At 45.2% G+C, this 16,058-nt stretch overlaps 1 protein-coding gene and 1 long non-coding RNA gene across 18 annotated transcripts in view; one reads left to right on the plus strand and one right to left on the minus strand.

Moving 5' to 3' along the window:
* Positions 1-7,182: 7,182 nt before the first annotated feature.
* Positions 7,183-9,205, minus strand: LOC147997113 (uncharacterized). Its single transcript, XR_015653367.1, has 2 exons — positions 8,793-9,205; positions 7,183-7,351 (listed from the first exon to the last, which is right to left on the minus strand). It is a non-coding gene; the product is annotated as an uncharacterized LOC147997113 (long non-coding RNA).
* Positions 9,206-9,268: 63 nt separating this feature from the next.
* The window catches only part of Lcor (ligand dependent nuclear receptor corepressor), a 107,083-nt gene continuing 100,293 nt past the window's right edge, over positions 9,269-16,058 (plus strand). For 7 of the 17 annotated variants that reach the window (XM_087578106.1, XM_087578132.1, XM_087578119.1 and 4 more), the window contains exons 1-2: positions 9,269-9,387; positions 10,141-10,214. Coding sequence is in view for 3 of the 17 variants with exons in the window: in XM_087578079.1 (XP_087434205.1) it covers positions 9,845-9,921; positions 10,141-10,214 (151 nt within the window). In the remaining 14 variants the exon portion in view is untranslated. 17 annotated transcript variants of the gene reach the window in all.

Here is a 16,058-nt window from a genome sequence, read left to right on the forward strand (position 1 = left end):
GGGAGAGGAGAGAAGAGGGGGAGGGAGAGAGGAAAGAAGAGAGGGAAGAGAGAGGAAGGGGGAGGGAGAGAAAGCTGATATAGTAAAACATTAAAAATGAGTGAGTGACAAAGACATGAGAGTTCCTGCAACTTTGTAGCCATTTGAAATTATTTATACCTAATTAGCTGGAGAGCCAGCTGAGATGTTAACACGTCCTTCCAGCAGACATTGAGTCAATTTCCAGCACCTACGTGGTAGCTCACAACCATGTGTAACTCCAGTCCCAGGAGAACCAACACCTCTTCCAGCCTCTGTGTGTAACAGGCATGCACATAATATGTAGACATACATGCAGGAAAAAGAGGTCTTATTTCTCCTACTTGTACTGCAGGCAAAGTAATTCAGTTGCATAATTCGATTAGCCACATTTGAATTCAAATCTACTACAGCATATGAGTTGGGCAAATTGCTTTCCTGTTCTGCTACAAAAATGGTGATTATAGATTGAGTTGTGAAGAGTAAATGACACGGTACATGAAAAGAACTTCAGGAAGTGTCTTCTACTTCATGGAATTCATTAAATTCACCAAAAAAAAAAAAATCATCAACGTATATATTCTTATTTAGAAGTCTCCAGCCTACTTAATACTTCATTTATCAATAGCCATTTCTCTACACATCATTTCCAATTACTGAGACACAAAGAACTAGTCGGTCTTATGCCAGAAAACATCCTATGGAAAGGAAAGTGAAAGGGGGTGGAGCCAGGATTCCAATAAAGCTCTGCTTTTTGGATCTTACTCTCTTAACTGTTGTCTTAAGGGGGTGGAGGGAGGTCCTGGATGGGAAAAGGTTGACAATCAGGCTCTCTTCCAGAGGAACCCAAGGTAGTAGAGGCCATATTGTGTCTTATTATTAGCACCTGGGAGGCAGAAGCAGAGGCCTAGGCTGCATAGTAAGACCCTGTTCACCTGCTCTGCCACATACAAACTGTCCCAACAGAATTAAGAGCCCTCTGCTTGCACAGTCCAGCCTCTACTTAGCTGCAGGTTTGGAGTCAGAGATCTTAGTTAAGGTTCTGGTTCTGGTACTCGGTAGGATGAGATTTTGAACAAGTATTGTGCTAACATTTCCTGGTCAGGAGGAGAACATATATCTATTTACACCCGGGTATAATTCCACCGAAGTCCGACTTTTGTAACAATAGGTTTATTGAGCTTGCTTACAGAGCATGGGTAAGGGATTCCATACTGTGGTGTGGGGAATCCCCAAACAGCTACATCACTGCAAAGTCCCACCCCAGTGTGGATGATGACCTCACAGAAGCTGCATCATGGAGTCCCTCCTGTCAGTTATCCCTCCACTTCCTACACACACATCCAGCATCAAGATAGAATCCTAGGTGAAGATCGTATAATTTCCCCTCCACACCCTATCGCCCATCCCTTTAGTAGGGAACGCCAATTGCTCCATTGCCTTTCCCTTAGGTGTGTCTAACACTATAACGTTCTGTTTATTACTAGCCGAGCTACCCGACCAGGGTAATCTCTACAACCGGACTTTCTTGGATCCACCAGCAGATGAGTAATGACACAGAGACTTACTAATTTTATTATAGCTTATGCCTTAGCTTAGGTTACCTCCCAACTAGCTCATCTAACTTAATTACCATGACTTCTTTAGTCCACGTCCTGCCACATGGCCCATTACCTCTTCGTCCTGCTGGTGAATCCTCCCTCTCCTGATTCTTCCCCCAGAGTCCTTTCTCTGCCTTCTCTTTCGGGCCTAGCTATCGGTGTCATCTCTTTATTAGGCCAATCAGTGAGTAAGGAAGGCGTATGCTTACAAAATACTGAGGCAGGAGATGAGCCACAAGACAAATAATATCTAAATCTGGCCAGTACTCAGCTCTCTGCCCGCACAGAATTAACAACTGGATAATACAAAGACAACCTTTACACTTCACAGGGTGCACCCTAACTACGCTCTACTCCCAACTATCTTCCTTTAATGCCAAGAGGAGAAAATGTCATCTGACAAGTCTGTTTAACACCTGAGTGTGGAACTTCTGTATTAGTCCCTTTGCTTGTTGCTCTGACAGAAACAGCTTGAAAGAAGAAGTTTATCCTGGCCCAGGGTTCAGAGGATAATGTTCATGGGGAGGATGGTGGGAACAGCTCACAGCCTCGGCAGCAGAAGCGTGAGGTGACTGATTATATCACTTCAGTAGTCAGGAAGTGGCAAACTCCTACCCCTTCAGGGTCAGACTGTAGGCCTTAAGGCTCGTCCCCTAGAGACTCACTTTGCCCATCTAAACCCAACTTCCTAAGAACACAGAGCCTCAAAAAAATCAACACTATCAGCTGGAAAGCAAGTGTTCAAACACACAAGCCAGTGCAGGACATTTCTGTTCCTGGTCCCAAAGGTATCTTATAATCTAACATGCATCCAGTCCAACACCAAAGGTCCTAGTCGTCTTACAGTTCCAACACTTAAATGTCCAAGGTCTCTCCTGAAATTCAAGGCTGTGAGTGTCCAAAAAAGCAAATTCCATACATCCAATATTCGATGGCACAGAGTAAACATTTTGATTCCAAGAGGAAAGGTTGGGAAGGGAGTATTTTAGTTAGGTTTCTATTGCTGCCATCAGGACCAGGCCCAAAAGTAGCTTAGGAGCAAACGGGTTCATTTCAGCTTACAGCTTGCAGACCATTGAGAAGAAGTCAGTGAAGGCACAGGGAGGTAGACCTGTTAAACAGAGGTCATGGAAAATGGCTGCTAGCGGATTTGCTTCTCATGACTCTCAAAGCTTGCATGTGTCTGTGTGTGTGTGGTGTGTGTGATATATATCATCTTACATATATGTATCATCTAGTATCATCTGCCTGCCTTGGGAGTGGCAGGCCTCCCACTGAACTGTGCTGCCCTACAGGGAGTCTGACAAAGGCATTTGAGAACCACTCAATTGAAACAGGTTCTTGTTCTTGCCAGAGGACCCTAGGCTATGTCAAACTGACAAAAATTGAACCAGCACAGATAGCAAGATGGAAAGACAGACCATAAAATCCTGCAGCTTAGCCAGGAGTGGTGGCACATGCCTTTAATCCCACCACTCAGGAGGACAGAGATAAGGTGCCCAGGCCCAGCCTCAGCCTGGTCAAGGCTCCTGAGTGAGGGGTGTTTGGGAGCAGTGAAAACAAATCATGGGTCCAATTTCAATCTCTCTCTCTCTCTCTCCCTCTCCCTCTCCCTCTGTGTGTGTTATGCTCTTCTCTAGATGGCCTGTTTCTTGTTATTCTAAAAACTCTCTGGTTGAGACAGCTCTCTCTGCTAGTGAAAATTTTGGGTTTTCTGATAAAAATCAGGATGCCAGAAAAAATTTCTAACAGAGCTGTGTTCACTCTTCAGACAGCCTTCTCTGGATAGCTGCCAGAAAACATTCTAAAAGAACTGTGTCAGCTCTCTAAGTAATTCTTGGGATTTGGAAATACTGTTAGAAAAAAAATTCTTGAAATTTTCAGCCTCTAGACAGTTCAGGGAGAAATTCCTAAGAAGAAATTCTCATCTTACGCAGACCAAACGCCCAGTCTTTATTTATATACCAATTCAGTTCTTTATTCCAGGTTCTCTTTGTTTATCCTATGAATTAGAGCCCTAGAACCCAGCCCCTTAGTTCTTAGGAGACATCAAGCACACATTTCCTTTTAACATTGTAAAAGGATTCAGAGATCTAAGAATTCGGAGATCTACCCATTTCCCTTAAGCACCGAAGATAAAATAGCTGGGTGGGACACCATCGTGAACTTGTCTTTTCTACGCCGGGGCCTGGACTTGCTGTGTTCCAGGCTGACCTTGAACTCAGGAATCTGCTTGTATTTGGATTTGCCTGTCTTTGTATCTTTCTGATAAGCTGACTTATAGTGTAGCTCCCTCTGTTCCTTAGTTCATTGAAGCTCCTTATACAGTTCATATTGCATCTTTCTATTTTTGCATACTTGAGAAATTATATATTTTTGGTCTCATGTTTTTAGAGTTCTTTTCCACAGCCTTAAGGGCTGTCCTGAAGGTCCTGGCATTCACCATTTTGTTGAGACATTAGCCACACCTTTGCCTCCTGGACTCAAGCTGTTTCTGATTATCATGGGGTCATTCCAAGGAGGAATGCCAAAATATGTACGGTATAGTACAGACAAGAGTGTTCCAGGGGCAGGAACCAAGTCAATCTGGCCCCACCAAGTCCAGGCTCACCGGCAGTAAGTGGATTTGAGCTCCGGGCAAGCCTGGTCTACAGAACAAGTTCTAGAACTACAAAGAGAAACCCTGTTTGAGAAATAAACAAACAATTCCCCAAACCAAAACCTTGCAGCTCTATATCTGGCGTCTGCAGCTTGTGGTGGTATCAGCTGGGTTCCTAAGGATTTGGCTACCCCCACCTCTCTGGCTCTGCTACCTGCATTATATAGGTCACCTCTTGGGCTGCCTCCACTGGATAAGGGCAGTTCCCTCCGCAGAGGTATCATGTTTCTGGCATCTTCCACATCCTGGGGGCTGCACTGCACCTTAGGTCTCACCTTCACAGCTTTAAACACAGCCCATGCTGGAGCTCCATGCAGGGACCCTGACCCTGCTGCACATTGCCTGGCCTCGGCAGCTTTCTGGAGACTGGGTGCAAGCTGCCACAACCCTGTCATTAGGTCTAAATGAGACTCCAATACCCCAAACTCCAGAAGGCCATCCAAATATCTAGAAATGGGCTCAACTTAGACTATCGGAGGATTTCTTAGGTAAAAGCCAGCATTCCTCAGGAACTTGAAAAGCTGGTTCCCCTTCTACCAGAGTCATTTCCTTAACTTCTGGCAGAAAGGACAAATGACTGCCTGTGGTACCTATCAGGATAGCGAAGTATAAGCTGCCCTCCAGGCACCCTAACCATCACAAGCATGTGTTATACACAAAGGCCGTGCTAACACTCCTTCCCTACCCTAAACTCTCCCCAGCTACTCATTCTTCTGGTAACCCTGCTGTTTTGGCTATGCCTTTGCTCTCTGTGTGCCTTTATTTGGGTTTTTGTCAATGTGAAGAGAAACAATGGCCAAGGCAACTTTTATAAAGGAAAACACTTAATGGGAGCTAGCTTTCCATTCACGCTGGGAAACATGGTGGCATGCAGGCACACATGGTGATGGGGAAGATGAGAGGTTTTTATTTTGATGATGCTGATGGTGGTGGTGGTGGTGGTGGTGGTGGTGGTGGTGGTGGTGGTGGTGGTGGTGGTGGTGGTGGTGGCGGCGATGATATATACAGCATTCTGCCTGCATATGCGGCTGCATGCTAGAAGAGGGCACTAGATCCCATTTTCAGATGGTTGTGAGCTACCCTGTGGTTACTGGGAATTGAACTTAGGGCCTCTGGAAGAGCAGTCAGTGCTCTTAACCACTAAGCCATCTCTTCAGCCTGAGGTTAGAGTTCTACAACTTGTTCTGCAGGCTGCAGAAGCTACACTGGGTGTAGCTTGAGCATATAAGACCTTAGAGCCCACCTCCATAGTGACACGTTTCCTCCAACAAGGCCCCACTTCTTAATGGTTCCACTCCTTACAGCCATTGAAACACACAAGTCTTGGGGGCCATTCCTATTCAAACCACCACACTGTCTCCCTCCTCCCTCTCCCTTTCCCTGCTCTGCTCCTGCTTGAGCCAGATCTGCCCAAGTTCAATTCTCTCTCTCTCTCTCTCTCTCTCTCTCTCTCTCTCTCTCTCTCTCTCTCTGCTCTGGACTCTGACAGTCGTGCCCAGCTGTTCTTTCTCTCATCTACAATAAAAACCTCCCCCTCAACATGAAGTGGTCACATCATCAGTTTATACACCTGTAACTTTTGTATTCTATATGTCTGCAAAATTAGCACTGTGCAGACAAAAAAAATGAGTTCTAATAGCCACTCAAGATGTAGTCTGGCTCCCTGGAACTGCAGTTGAGAGGCCTCTATGTGCTTGAGTGGTTGGACTGGGGGAAACGTTTTCTTAGATGGTGCTATTGGGGCATGGCATCCTGGAGTCTTCCATGGGCAGAGGCTACCCTCTAGGCACCATTCCCATTGCTGCTGGACAGGGTTGTAGGCTTCTCTGTCAGTGTACAATTACATCTTAACTTGACAACTATCTCCACTTTCCAGCAGCTCTATTTGTTGTTTACAACCCCGCCCAGATCAAAATGCACATCACCACATCCTCTGCTGAGAATTCTCACTGTAAACCTGCTAATGGAAGTGAGCAGTGACTTATATGCTACCTTGGATTTCCTTTTATCAAACAAATCCATCCATTATTTTAAATCTGAGCATTTCTCAAGTTTTCGGGATATAGGCAGATGCAGCCAGATTTTTTGCCAGACTATAACTCAAATAGCCTCTGGCCCATTTTCCAAAAGGACCCTTGTTTTTCTCTGAAACCTCATGAGCGGAGTGAACACTGTTGCCCTTTTATGACATTCTGAACTTCCTTTTCTTTTCTTTTTTCTTTTTTTTTTTTTTTTTTTTTTTTGGAGCTGGGGACCGAACCCAGGGCCTTGCGCTTGCTAGGCAAGTGCTCTACCGCTGAGCTAAATCCCCAACCCCCATTTTGAACTTCCTAACTCCCACCAGAATACCCTCTTGAGCTCTGTACACGGCACTCCAGGCCTCTCCAGCCCATAGCTCCAAACGATTCCACATTCTTCTTGCAAACCGACTATGAAACCTAAGAGCCACATGGTTCCTACTCTTCTAGATTTTTTTTTCTTTCATTGCGGTGACAGAATATGTGAGCCAGCAACTTAAGGGGAGGTTTATTCTAGCTCACAATTAGAGGGAAGAGCATACGATGGACAGTATGTCACAGCAAGGAAGGCACAGTGGGAGTTTCTCTGTGAGGGCAGAAGTCTGCGGCAGCTACTTAGTCCACGGCACCCACCAAGAAGCACAGAGTTCAAGGCAGAAGCTGGGCCAGATTGTCGTCCTCAAGACATCCCACTATAGCCCAAAATCTGTCAGCTATGGAGCACATCCAAAAACTTCTACCACATTCCAAACCAGGTCAACCAGCTGAGGACCATGTGTCCAAATACATGAGTCTGTGGGAGTCATTCACACTCGAACCATAACAATTTGTATTATTGTTGCAACCCACTATATTGTCTTTCCAAAAAAGCATCATGAAGAGTCAGTTATAAGTTGGTTTCCAACTTTAAATAAATGAAGTAGAGACAGAGATGTACAGTGGGGTGGTGGACATAGCATTGTGTTGGGAATTGGAAACTTGTCTCCTGGCTTGTGCCTGCTGCTTCTGTTGACCCATACCTTCTGCTGTGCAATCTGACTTGTCTGGGCTTCTGGCTGAAATGAAAGAATGCTTGTTTCAACTTTGAATTAACCTCTGAGATCCCTTAGAATTCTCTGAATTTGTATGGTTGAGACTTCAAGAGTTCTGGACTTGTGGGTTGTGACCCTGTTGGCAAGCCTCTATCTCCAAAAATATTTACATTATGATTCATAACAATGGCAAAAGTAGTTACGAAGTAGCAACAAAAATAATTTTCTGGTTAGGGGTCACCATAGCATGAGGAATTGTACTAAAGGTTCGAAGCATTAGGTTGAGAACCACTGTTCCAGGTTATGTTGAGAAACTATTATCCGTGGCTTGCTTGTTTTAAAACATATGGCAATTTGAAAAATATATTATTAATTACTTCTCCAACCACCACAGAAAGTTGCTTAAAAAAAAAAAAAAATCTACAAGATTGAAACCCACCACCTAGTGGTGACGAAAGGAATTCAGTGCTAGGCGATAGGGAACTGGATAGCTTCTCACAGCTAGAGTTCATTTCACCTTGATCTTCTCCCTACTTAACCCAGGGTAGTAATAACCACACAGAAACTCAATGAATTCTGACCTAAGACTTTGTTTACTTGACAAGGGTCTTGTTTTGAGACACAGTCTCATTATGTCGCCCAGGCTGACCTGGAATTTGCAGTCCTGCCTCTCAGCCCTCCAAACTGTTACCATCATCAGGTGTGCACCATCATGCATGGCTGATAGTGTAATTTTAAAGCAACGAAACAGTGTGGGCTTCTGAGAATTGTGGAAATCTAATTGGCTACTCATAATTTTACTCCAATTTATTCAAGAGAGCCACCAAGTCATTCTTAATGGGCAGTTACACTAGTTCCCATGCCCCAGAGTGCCCTCCCTTCACACCCAGAACCTCCCATCTGTGGAAGGTCGTGATGATTTTGTTTTACCTAAAAAAATAGTTACTTGCATTTGAATATTTAGAAGGAATGCACTCTCCTTAAATTCTAAGGGCGGGAAAGAGGTCAAAGTCGTAGATGACTAGCTTGTATTGGTAAGTAGTCATTTCCGTTTTTTTATTTCCTATTTCCTCCTTGTTCTTTCCCCTTTCTCTTTCAATAAATCAAGTAATTAATAGTGTTATGTTTAAATAAAACATGGCTCCCAGTGCGAAGGTGGTTTAATTATCACAGAAGGCACCTGGAAATCCTTTCTCATCAAAATGTTTGAGTTCTTTCCTGAACTACGGATCTGGGGTATTTCCCAACATTTCTTTAAATAGTCCTTTGAAATTCATTTTCTATTAGCACATTTTTTTCCTCAACTCTCTTAAGACTTTCAACTATGATCAGTCTTGCTTGCAGAGACCCCCTAGGCTTTTTATTTGACTTAGAACCCATTTCTTTTTACTTTTTTTTTTTAAATTGAGGCTTATGAATACCGGAGAAGTATTCCGATAACTTAAAACCGAATTATCCACTTCACCTTTGAAAACCTCCGGGCTCAGTGCCTCCAAGGGCATCCGGGCATTCTGCTCCTCCAAGGCGCCCCCGGGAGGGGCAGTTTCGACCCAGAAGTTGCGAGAAGCAATGCTGCGGAACTTGCAACAGTTGGTGCTGGGCGATAGGCAGGTAGTAAGTGATAGATGGGACTAGTTTAAAACCCAAAAGCTCAGGGGAGGGCTGGGGCCGCCGGGGCCTCGCTGGAGAGCGAGGGCGGCACGGGGACCGGGCGCCGGCGTAGGAAGGCGCTGTCCCAGGGCTGCTGGAACGTGGGACGCTGAGCTAGTGCGCGGGGACGCCGGGCGGGCGGGAGGAGGAGCGGGCCGCCCCGGGGCCACGGGGAGGTGAGCGCAGCCTTGCCCCCGCGCCGCCCCCGGCGGGAGGCGCGACGCCTAGGCCACGGGTGCGTGCGCGGCCCCGGGCGACGCGGCTGGGCGTGCGCGGGGCCGCGGCGGAGGCAGGGCCGGGCGGGCGGCAGAAGATGGCGAGGGTGTGTAGGCGGCAGCAATGCTCCGTTGAGAGACGCGGCTTTCGGCAAGAACTGGACTCGTGGCGCCACAAGCTCATCCACTGTGTAGGTGAGGCTCTCCACCGGTGCCGGAGCCACCGCGCTGCGGGCCGCTCGTGCGTGGGAGGGAACAGGGCAGCGTCCGCCGCGCTCCGGCCCCGCGCGCCCTCCCGGGCTCGGCCCCCTCCCCCACCCCCCGTAGCGCGAGCGCGCTGCCGAGGCGCGGCGCCCCTCCCCTCGGCTTGCGGGGCGGGCTCGGACGCGCGGCCTCTGCTCAGCGGGCGCATTGTGGACGCCGGGCCCGCCGCCGTGGTCGCCGCCACCTCCGCCTGCGCGCCAGGACGCACGGGGTCGCCCCCACCTGCCCTCGTCCCGCGCCCCTCCCCCACGCCGGCGGCGCGCCCCCGTGCCCGCGGGCACGCGCGGCGGCGCTCGGGCGTGTGCGAGGCGTGAGGTGGAGATGGGGGCGGAGGGAGCCGGAGCTGTCACAGGCCCCGCGTCCGCCTGAGCGAGCCAAGTGGGGTGTCATGGCCGCGGGGGGCAGCGGCTGCACTTCCTCTGCTGGCAGCGGCGGCTGGGGAGTTAGTCCTCGACGCACGGGTCGGTGTGTGCGGATTTGTGTTTGGCGTGCGCGCGGCGGGGAGGCGGGGGTGGAAGCGGGGCGGGGGTCACCCTCGTCCCCTCCGCTGAGTCCTGGCGGCCGGCGACCGGCGACCGGCGCGCTTCCCCGGGCGGCGGGAGCGTGGACGGGGGCGCCCGGGAGGGGCCGGGCTGCGAGCTGCACCTCTCACACTGTGTGTTTTGTCTGTTTTTCTCTCCCAAGGTCCCGTTTCCCTCTGTGCAGCGGCCGGCGGGACCATAAGGGCTTAACTCACATATTTAACCCCCCTCCAAAAAGTAAGTGGCCCGTGTGGTGTCTGCTCCACCCGCCGCCCCCTAGCTTCTGTCCATCCTTGTGTCTGACTCTGATGTCCCCAGCATTGTTATTTCCCCGTCTTTGCTTCGGTGCGGCTGATGTGTGGGGAAATGCCCTCTCGTCGTCCTCTGTCCCCCACGCCCAGTCCTCGGGGAGGCCCGGAATTCCAGCCCCCCATGTTGATGGGGCGCGTTCTAGGGAATCAGGTCTTCCTCAGACGGACCTGGGAGATTCTGACCGTCCGCTTGGGCCCCGGGTCCCCCTCTTTCCCGACCGGGTTTCGTTGGAAGGAATTATGCAAATCCTGCTTTCTGGTGTCCATTCAGCGGCAATTTCATGCGGTGAGAAGTTCTCTTTGTTGTGCGAGGGGGAGAACAGACACTGATTTAATAGACATATCTGTTGGGGGGGGAAGGGTGGAGGGGGTGTGGAGAGCCTCAGTTTGGAAGAATTACAGCACTTGGTTAGCTCAGTCTTTGTGTTTGAGCCTTCTGGCTTGACAGGAGGGTCTGCCCTTTACCACGTCCCGTAAGGGATGTTTCTCGTAGTAGATGAAAAAGCAAAACTAAAACTTTAAACAAGTGAAAAATAAGGTAACCTTTACTTAGAGCAAATGAGCACTGCCATTTTTGTAGTGTTTTATTATGAAAATGTGTATTGCACATTTCTTAAATACTTAGACTGTAGTACCAAATGTAATTAATGGGGGCAACAATGCCGCTAAGATGTTCCATGTTTCTTTGGTTGCCCAGAGGTTTAAAGTATATATTTTTAAGTGTATACTTGAGTAAATAATCAAGATCTGAGCAATTTTTTGGGAGGAGGTGAATTACCTTTTGAATCCTCTCGCCAATCCAAGCTCTGTCCTGCCCTGCCCTCCAGGAAGCAGGCTTTTGGCTCTGGCCGCCTTTGCTCTCTTGCTGCTTCTGCTTGTTTTGTTTTTCACGACCTGTCACACATTTGTTACAATGTGACACGGGCTTAAGCACGTAGGAATTATGCTATTTGTCATCGTCAAGTAAAAGTGTACGTGGCAGGTTTTGAGAAACATCAAATTGAGGCGTTTTCTGGATTCTTCGTTAATACAAAAGACTGAAACTATTTAGAAGGGTTTTTAGGGTTTTTAGTCTTTTACTCGTAGTGACTGATTGTGTCCTAGAGGGCCTTCTACTGTTTAAAATACTGTGGAATAGAGAAATGCAACCCTGTAGATTTGTTGTGCGGAGGGTACAGCTTTTATTTAAATTATTTTGGTGAGTGTTCCTATGCTGTTTGCCTTAGAGTCCTTGTGTTCTGTGACCTCCCCTTTCTTTTCATTAATTTTATTGGTGGACGATAACTGCTTCAGGACAGGATGTTTTGCTTTGTGCCTAATAAAATCCTCCTGTAAACACCTCAATTGACTCTCAGAGTCAGATGAATTCTTTGGAGGATGTTTTTGAGTTGGTGATTGATTTCGTGAGAGTATATTTGGAACTCCAGATTTCCATTTTTAGGTGTTGCTGGGGAGCTTTTAGAATCCCAACTACAGATGATATTTTAAGTACTAATACTTGCCAATAATTGCTCAGCTAAAGTCAATTGGGCATCATATTTTCTCTTTTGTTATGTGTAATTTTGTTCTCCAAGGGGAGTGTTTTAAGTGGCGCTATGAGATTTGTGTTTAAAGGGCGTGCAGACTCTGTAGTTTAAAAGGAGCTATGCTGTTTGCTATGAGATGCGATTATTCTTATTTACCTAGGGTTGGCTCTGAATTCTGATGATCTTGGTGGACTATCTTAATATTTTAGGGGTGTTTGGTTTCTAAGAGAAACTTAATTTATAGCAGTCTTTGGGTTAAAAAACGAAGTTTCAGTCATGTCCAGGACTTAATTTTCCTTTTTACTCTTTTTGGCAAGGAGGGAGTAAGGGGCCAGTTGTGTCTGGAAGACAAGTTACGGAGTCAGTAATAAGTTTAGTCGAGTCAATACAGATTGAGTATCATTTCAAAGTGCTTGAGATCAGAAGTGTTTGAGATTTCTGTGTTTTTGAAATGTTGGGATGCTGTGCAAGGATTTTACTGACTGGTCATCCATAATCTAAAAACCTGAAGTCCAGCTGCTCCAAACCCAAACCATTTTGAGCACTTTGGATTGGAACAGACCCTGTACTGAGTTCAGACAGGGAATTCGGGAGTGGATGTTTGTTTACTTTGGCTGTTGTTGGAGGAGTTCATCCAGGTTCCGGGCAATCCCTTCACTCCGTCCCATGCGATGCTGTCTACTGCTTGGCTGCCCCTAACCTTACCGTATTCTCAAGCTCTTCCAAGATGGGGAAAGGTGTAATTTTAGCCAGTTCCAGTTTGGCTAAAAAAGAACAAGATAAATCTCTTGACTCATGGAAAGGTATTCCAAGTAACTGATTCTGTCAAATGTGTTTATAGCTACAATTCTAGAATTATTGGTTAATGCCAGTTTTCAAACAATGAGTTAAACAGGATGGCCTTGAATTTTCTAATATCGAGAATTGATTATTTCATGTCTGTGGGCACTTCTGAGTGAGTCTGTCCAGTCCCTTAGCACTGGAGTTTAGTGCTGTTACTAGGAATGGAGGGCAAAGGTAAGTGATTCATTCACATAAGTATGTATTAAGCAAACTAAAAAAAAAAAAAAAAAACAAAAAATAAAAAAAAAAAACCCCACAGATGTTGTGCACAGAAATTGAGGGCTCTGAATTTCAGGAGCCTGTAATCTTAGCATGTGGGAAATAGAGGCAGATGGCTCTCTCAGATTGAGGACAGTCTGGTATAAAGAGTAAGACCCTGCCTTTTACATCTTGATTTGTTTTTTATTTCTTTTTTTTTTTTTTTTTTTGGTTCTTTTTTTCGGAGCTGGGGACCGAACCCAGGGCCTTGCGCTTCCTAGGTAAGCGCTCTACCACTGAGCTAAATCCCCAGCCCCTGTTTTTTATTTCTTGACTCAGGGTTTCACTATGTAGGTCTTACTGTCCTGGAATTCAGGTTGGTCTCAAACTCAGAGGTTCACCTGCCTCTGATTCCGGTGTGCTGGAATTAAGTTGGCCTGGCCACACCTGGCCCTAAAGCTGCTATTTTTGTTATGAGATAGGCTTTCTTGTAGCCTAGATTAGTTTCAGACTCACTGTGTTGCCAAGGCTAACCTTAGCTTTCTGATTCTCTTTGCTTCCATTTTCCAAGTGCTGTGATTACAGTTGTGTGCTCCCACACCTTCCTTTTTATTTATGTATTTATTTACTTTCAAGTTCAACACTTATGACTCCTATACATCTTTTAATTTGTCTGCAGATACCCTCCCCACAGCACCTCTCCCCTTCTGTTCTGTGTACTTGCACATGGCTTTGGGCATGATTCCATTGTAAACCCTTGGCTCCTTTTTTATTTGTTGACTCTATTACCATAGGAAGGTACCTTAGGTCCTTGTCTTGAGACTTTAAATTGAAATAGAAATCCCATGTAATAAAGCTTACTGTCTGTCTGTCTGTCTGTCTGTCGATCTATCGAGACTGGATTTTAAAGTCTGTTGCCTGGAAGTCCTAATCCTCCTGCCTCTGTCTCCAGAGAGTCAAACTTATTGGTGTGTGATCCAATGCATAGCAAAATTCACCTTTTTTTAAATTTACAGTTTCCACTTAATAACAATTCACAAAGTTGTGCACACACCACCATTAATTCCAAAATATTTTTATTTCCATAAAGAAACTCCATGCTCATAGGCAGTCATATCAGCTCCTCTTTGGCTTACCTCTGAGCAGCTTCTAATCTGCTTTCTGTTTCTGTGGGTTTGTCTAGTCACGTTTCTTACAGTCAAAGTCATGTTTTCTATGGCCTTTATATCTGACTTTTATATACCCTAGAGCTTTCTTCCGGATTGTAACATGCATCCACAGTTGCATTCCTTTTATGGCTACACAATACTACTACCTTATAAGGACAGTCTATGTTTTGTGTGGACATTTAGCATGTTTTTGATTTTTTTTTTGTTTGCTTCTTTTTTCATTTTCTTTTTTTTTAAATTTATTTTTGGCTATTACAGTTATGGTGCTATGAGACTGTGTGTACCCGTTTTTCTGTGAATAAGCATTTTTAGTTTTCTTGAGTGTGTACATGGGTGAGATCAATGGCTCATGGTGACTGTGCTTTAACTTTCTGAGTTTACTGTTTTTCAAAGTGTTTGGGGATATTTCACATTCCTTCTACCATCATTCTTTAAATGTTCCAATATTTTTGTAAGTGCACATATATTTTTTTAATTGCCTGGCTTTGTCTATTGATCTTTTTCCTCCTTGATGATTTTTTTTTTTTTTTTTGGTAAAGTATGGCTGTCCTAGTGAGTGTGACGTAATATCGTTATGTTTATTTGCATTTAGTTAATGTCTGGATGATACTAGACATCTTTTGTTTATTGGCCGTTTGTCTGTCTTTGGAAAAAAGTTTGTTTAGGTCTGTTCATGCACTTTGCAGTTTGGTTGTTACTATGAATTCTAAGAGTTCCTTACGCATTCTGAATACTAGACCCATGTTAATGCATGTCTTAGAAGTAATCTTTTCTCAGAATTACAGGTTAGCATGGAAACAGATTTGGTGTAGTGAAAGCTGATCATGTCTTGTGAAAGGAATAGTGGGTACAAGCAATGGAAAGGCAGTGAGATGAGGTTCTCAATAAAGGATTTCTTAAATACTTTTCCCATGAGTCAATAAAATGATTAGTTACTTTATGACATTTTATAACATACAGGTACATCTGGCTATATTAATCTTCTAAAGTCCTTCCTTTCTTTCCAGTGAGTTATTTATTTTTATTTTATGTGCATTGGTGGTTTGCTTGTATGTTTGTCTGGGTGAAAGTGTTGAATGCCCTGGAACTGGAGTTATAAGTAGTTGCGAGCTGCCCTGTAGGTGCTAGGAACGAACCACTTCCTGTCCTTCAGAAGAGCAGCCCATGCTCCTAACTGCTGACCCATCTCTCCAGCCCTGACTTCCTGCTTTTTAAATGTTGCAAAATTGTTTTATTCTTGAGTTTTGGATAGAAAAGTGTTGTCATAAGTTTTGATAAAACTATATTCTATTTGAGTTTGAATAGTGAGAAAATTCTATATTACTTTTTCCTTTTTTTCTTTTTTTTAAGATAGGGTTTCACTGTGTGGCTCTGGCTGGTCTGGATCTCATAGAGATCCAGCTTCTGCCTACCACCTTAATTTAAGGATTTATACTACTAGGTCTGGCTCATGCTTTAAAATTTTAAGATGTTTTTATTTTTATTTTATGAAACCAGAAACCTGATTATTTCAATAGTCTATGGGAAATTATGATCCCCCCCCCCCCCCCCGTGGAACTTTCTTAAAGGATTTTAAATTTTGTTTTAATTTTGTTTTAACTTAGTTTCTCCGATTAGAAAAAAAATATTTACTTTTATTGTATAAGTGTTTTACCTGCATATGTGTTTGCATCATGTGTGTACAATGCCTATAGAAAGGAGAGGGGGTGCCAAGAGGGTACTTGGAATCAAATCCAGGTCTTTTGGAAGAGTAGCCAGCCGGTGTTCTCAACATCTGAGCTATTATCTCTTCAGCTCTCAGTTTCTCTGATGTTTTATTAGGTGGGTTGGTGTGCCAGGAAGTGCCAGGGAAAATGATGCTCTGTTGTGCTACTACACTTACGGTAGCAAGACCTTGTCTCATGTATTTAGCACGTCTCATGTTTTTGAGCTCCTAACAGTCTTCCTGTCCTGCCTTTTGGATTTTAGTAGGGAACCCTCAGCCCACATGCTCAGCTCATAGTGAGGCCTTAAAGGTGGAATCAAGTGCTGGAT

Source organism: Rattus norvegicus, chromosome 1 (genome assembly GCF_021556685.1).
Source record: "Rattus norvegicus strain SHRSP/BbbUtx chromosome 1, alternate assembly SHRSP_T2T, whole genome shotgun sequence".
Lineage (NCBI taxonomy): Eukaryota > Metazoa > Chordata > Mammalia > Rodentia > Muridae > Rattus > Rattus norvegicus.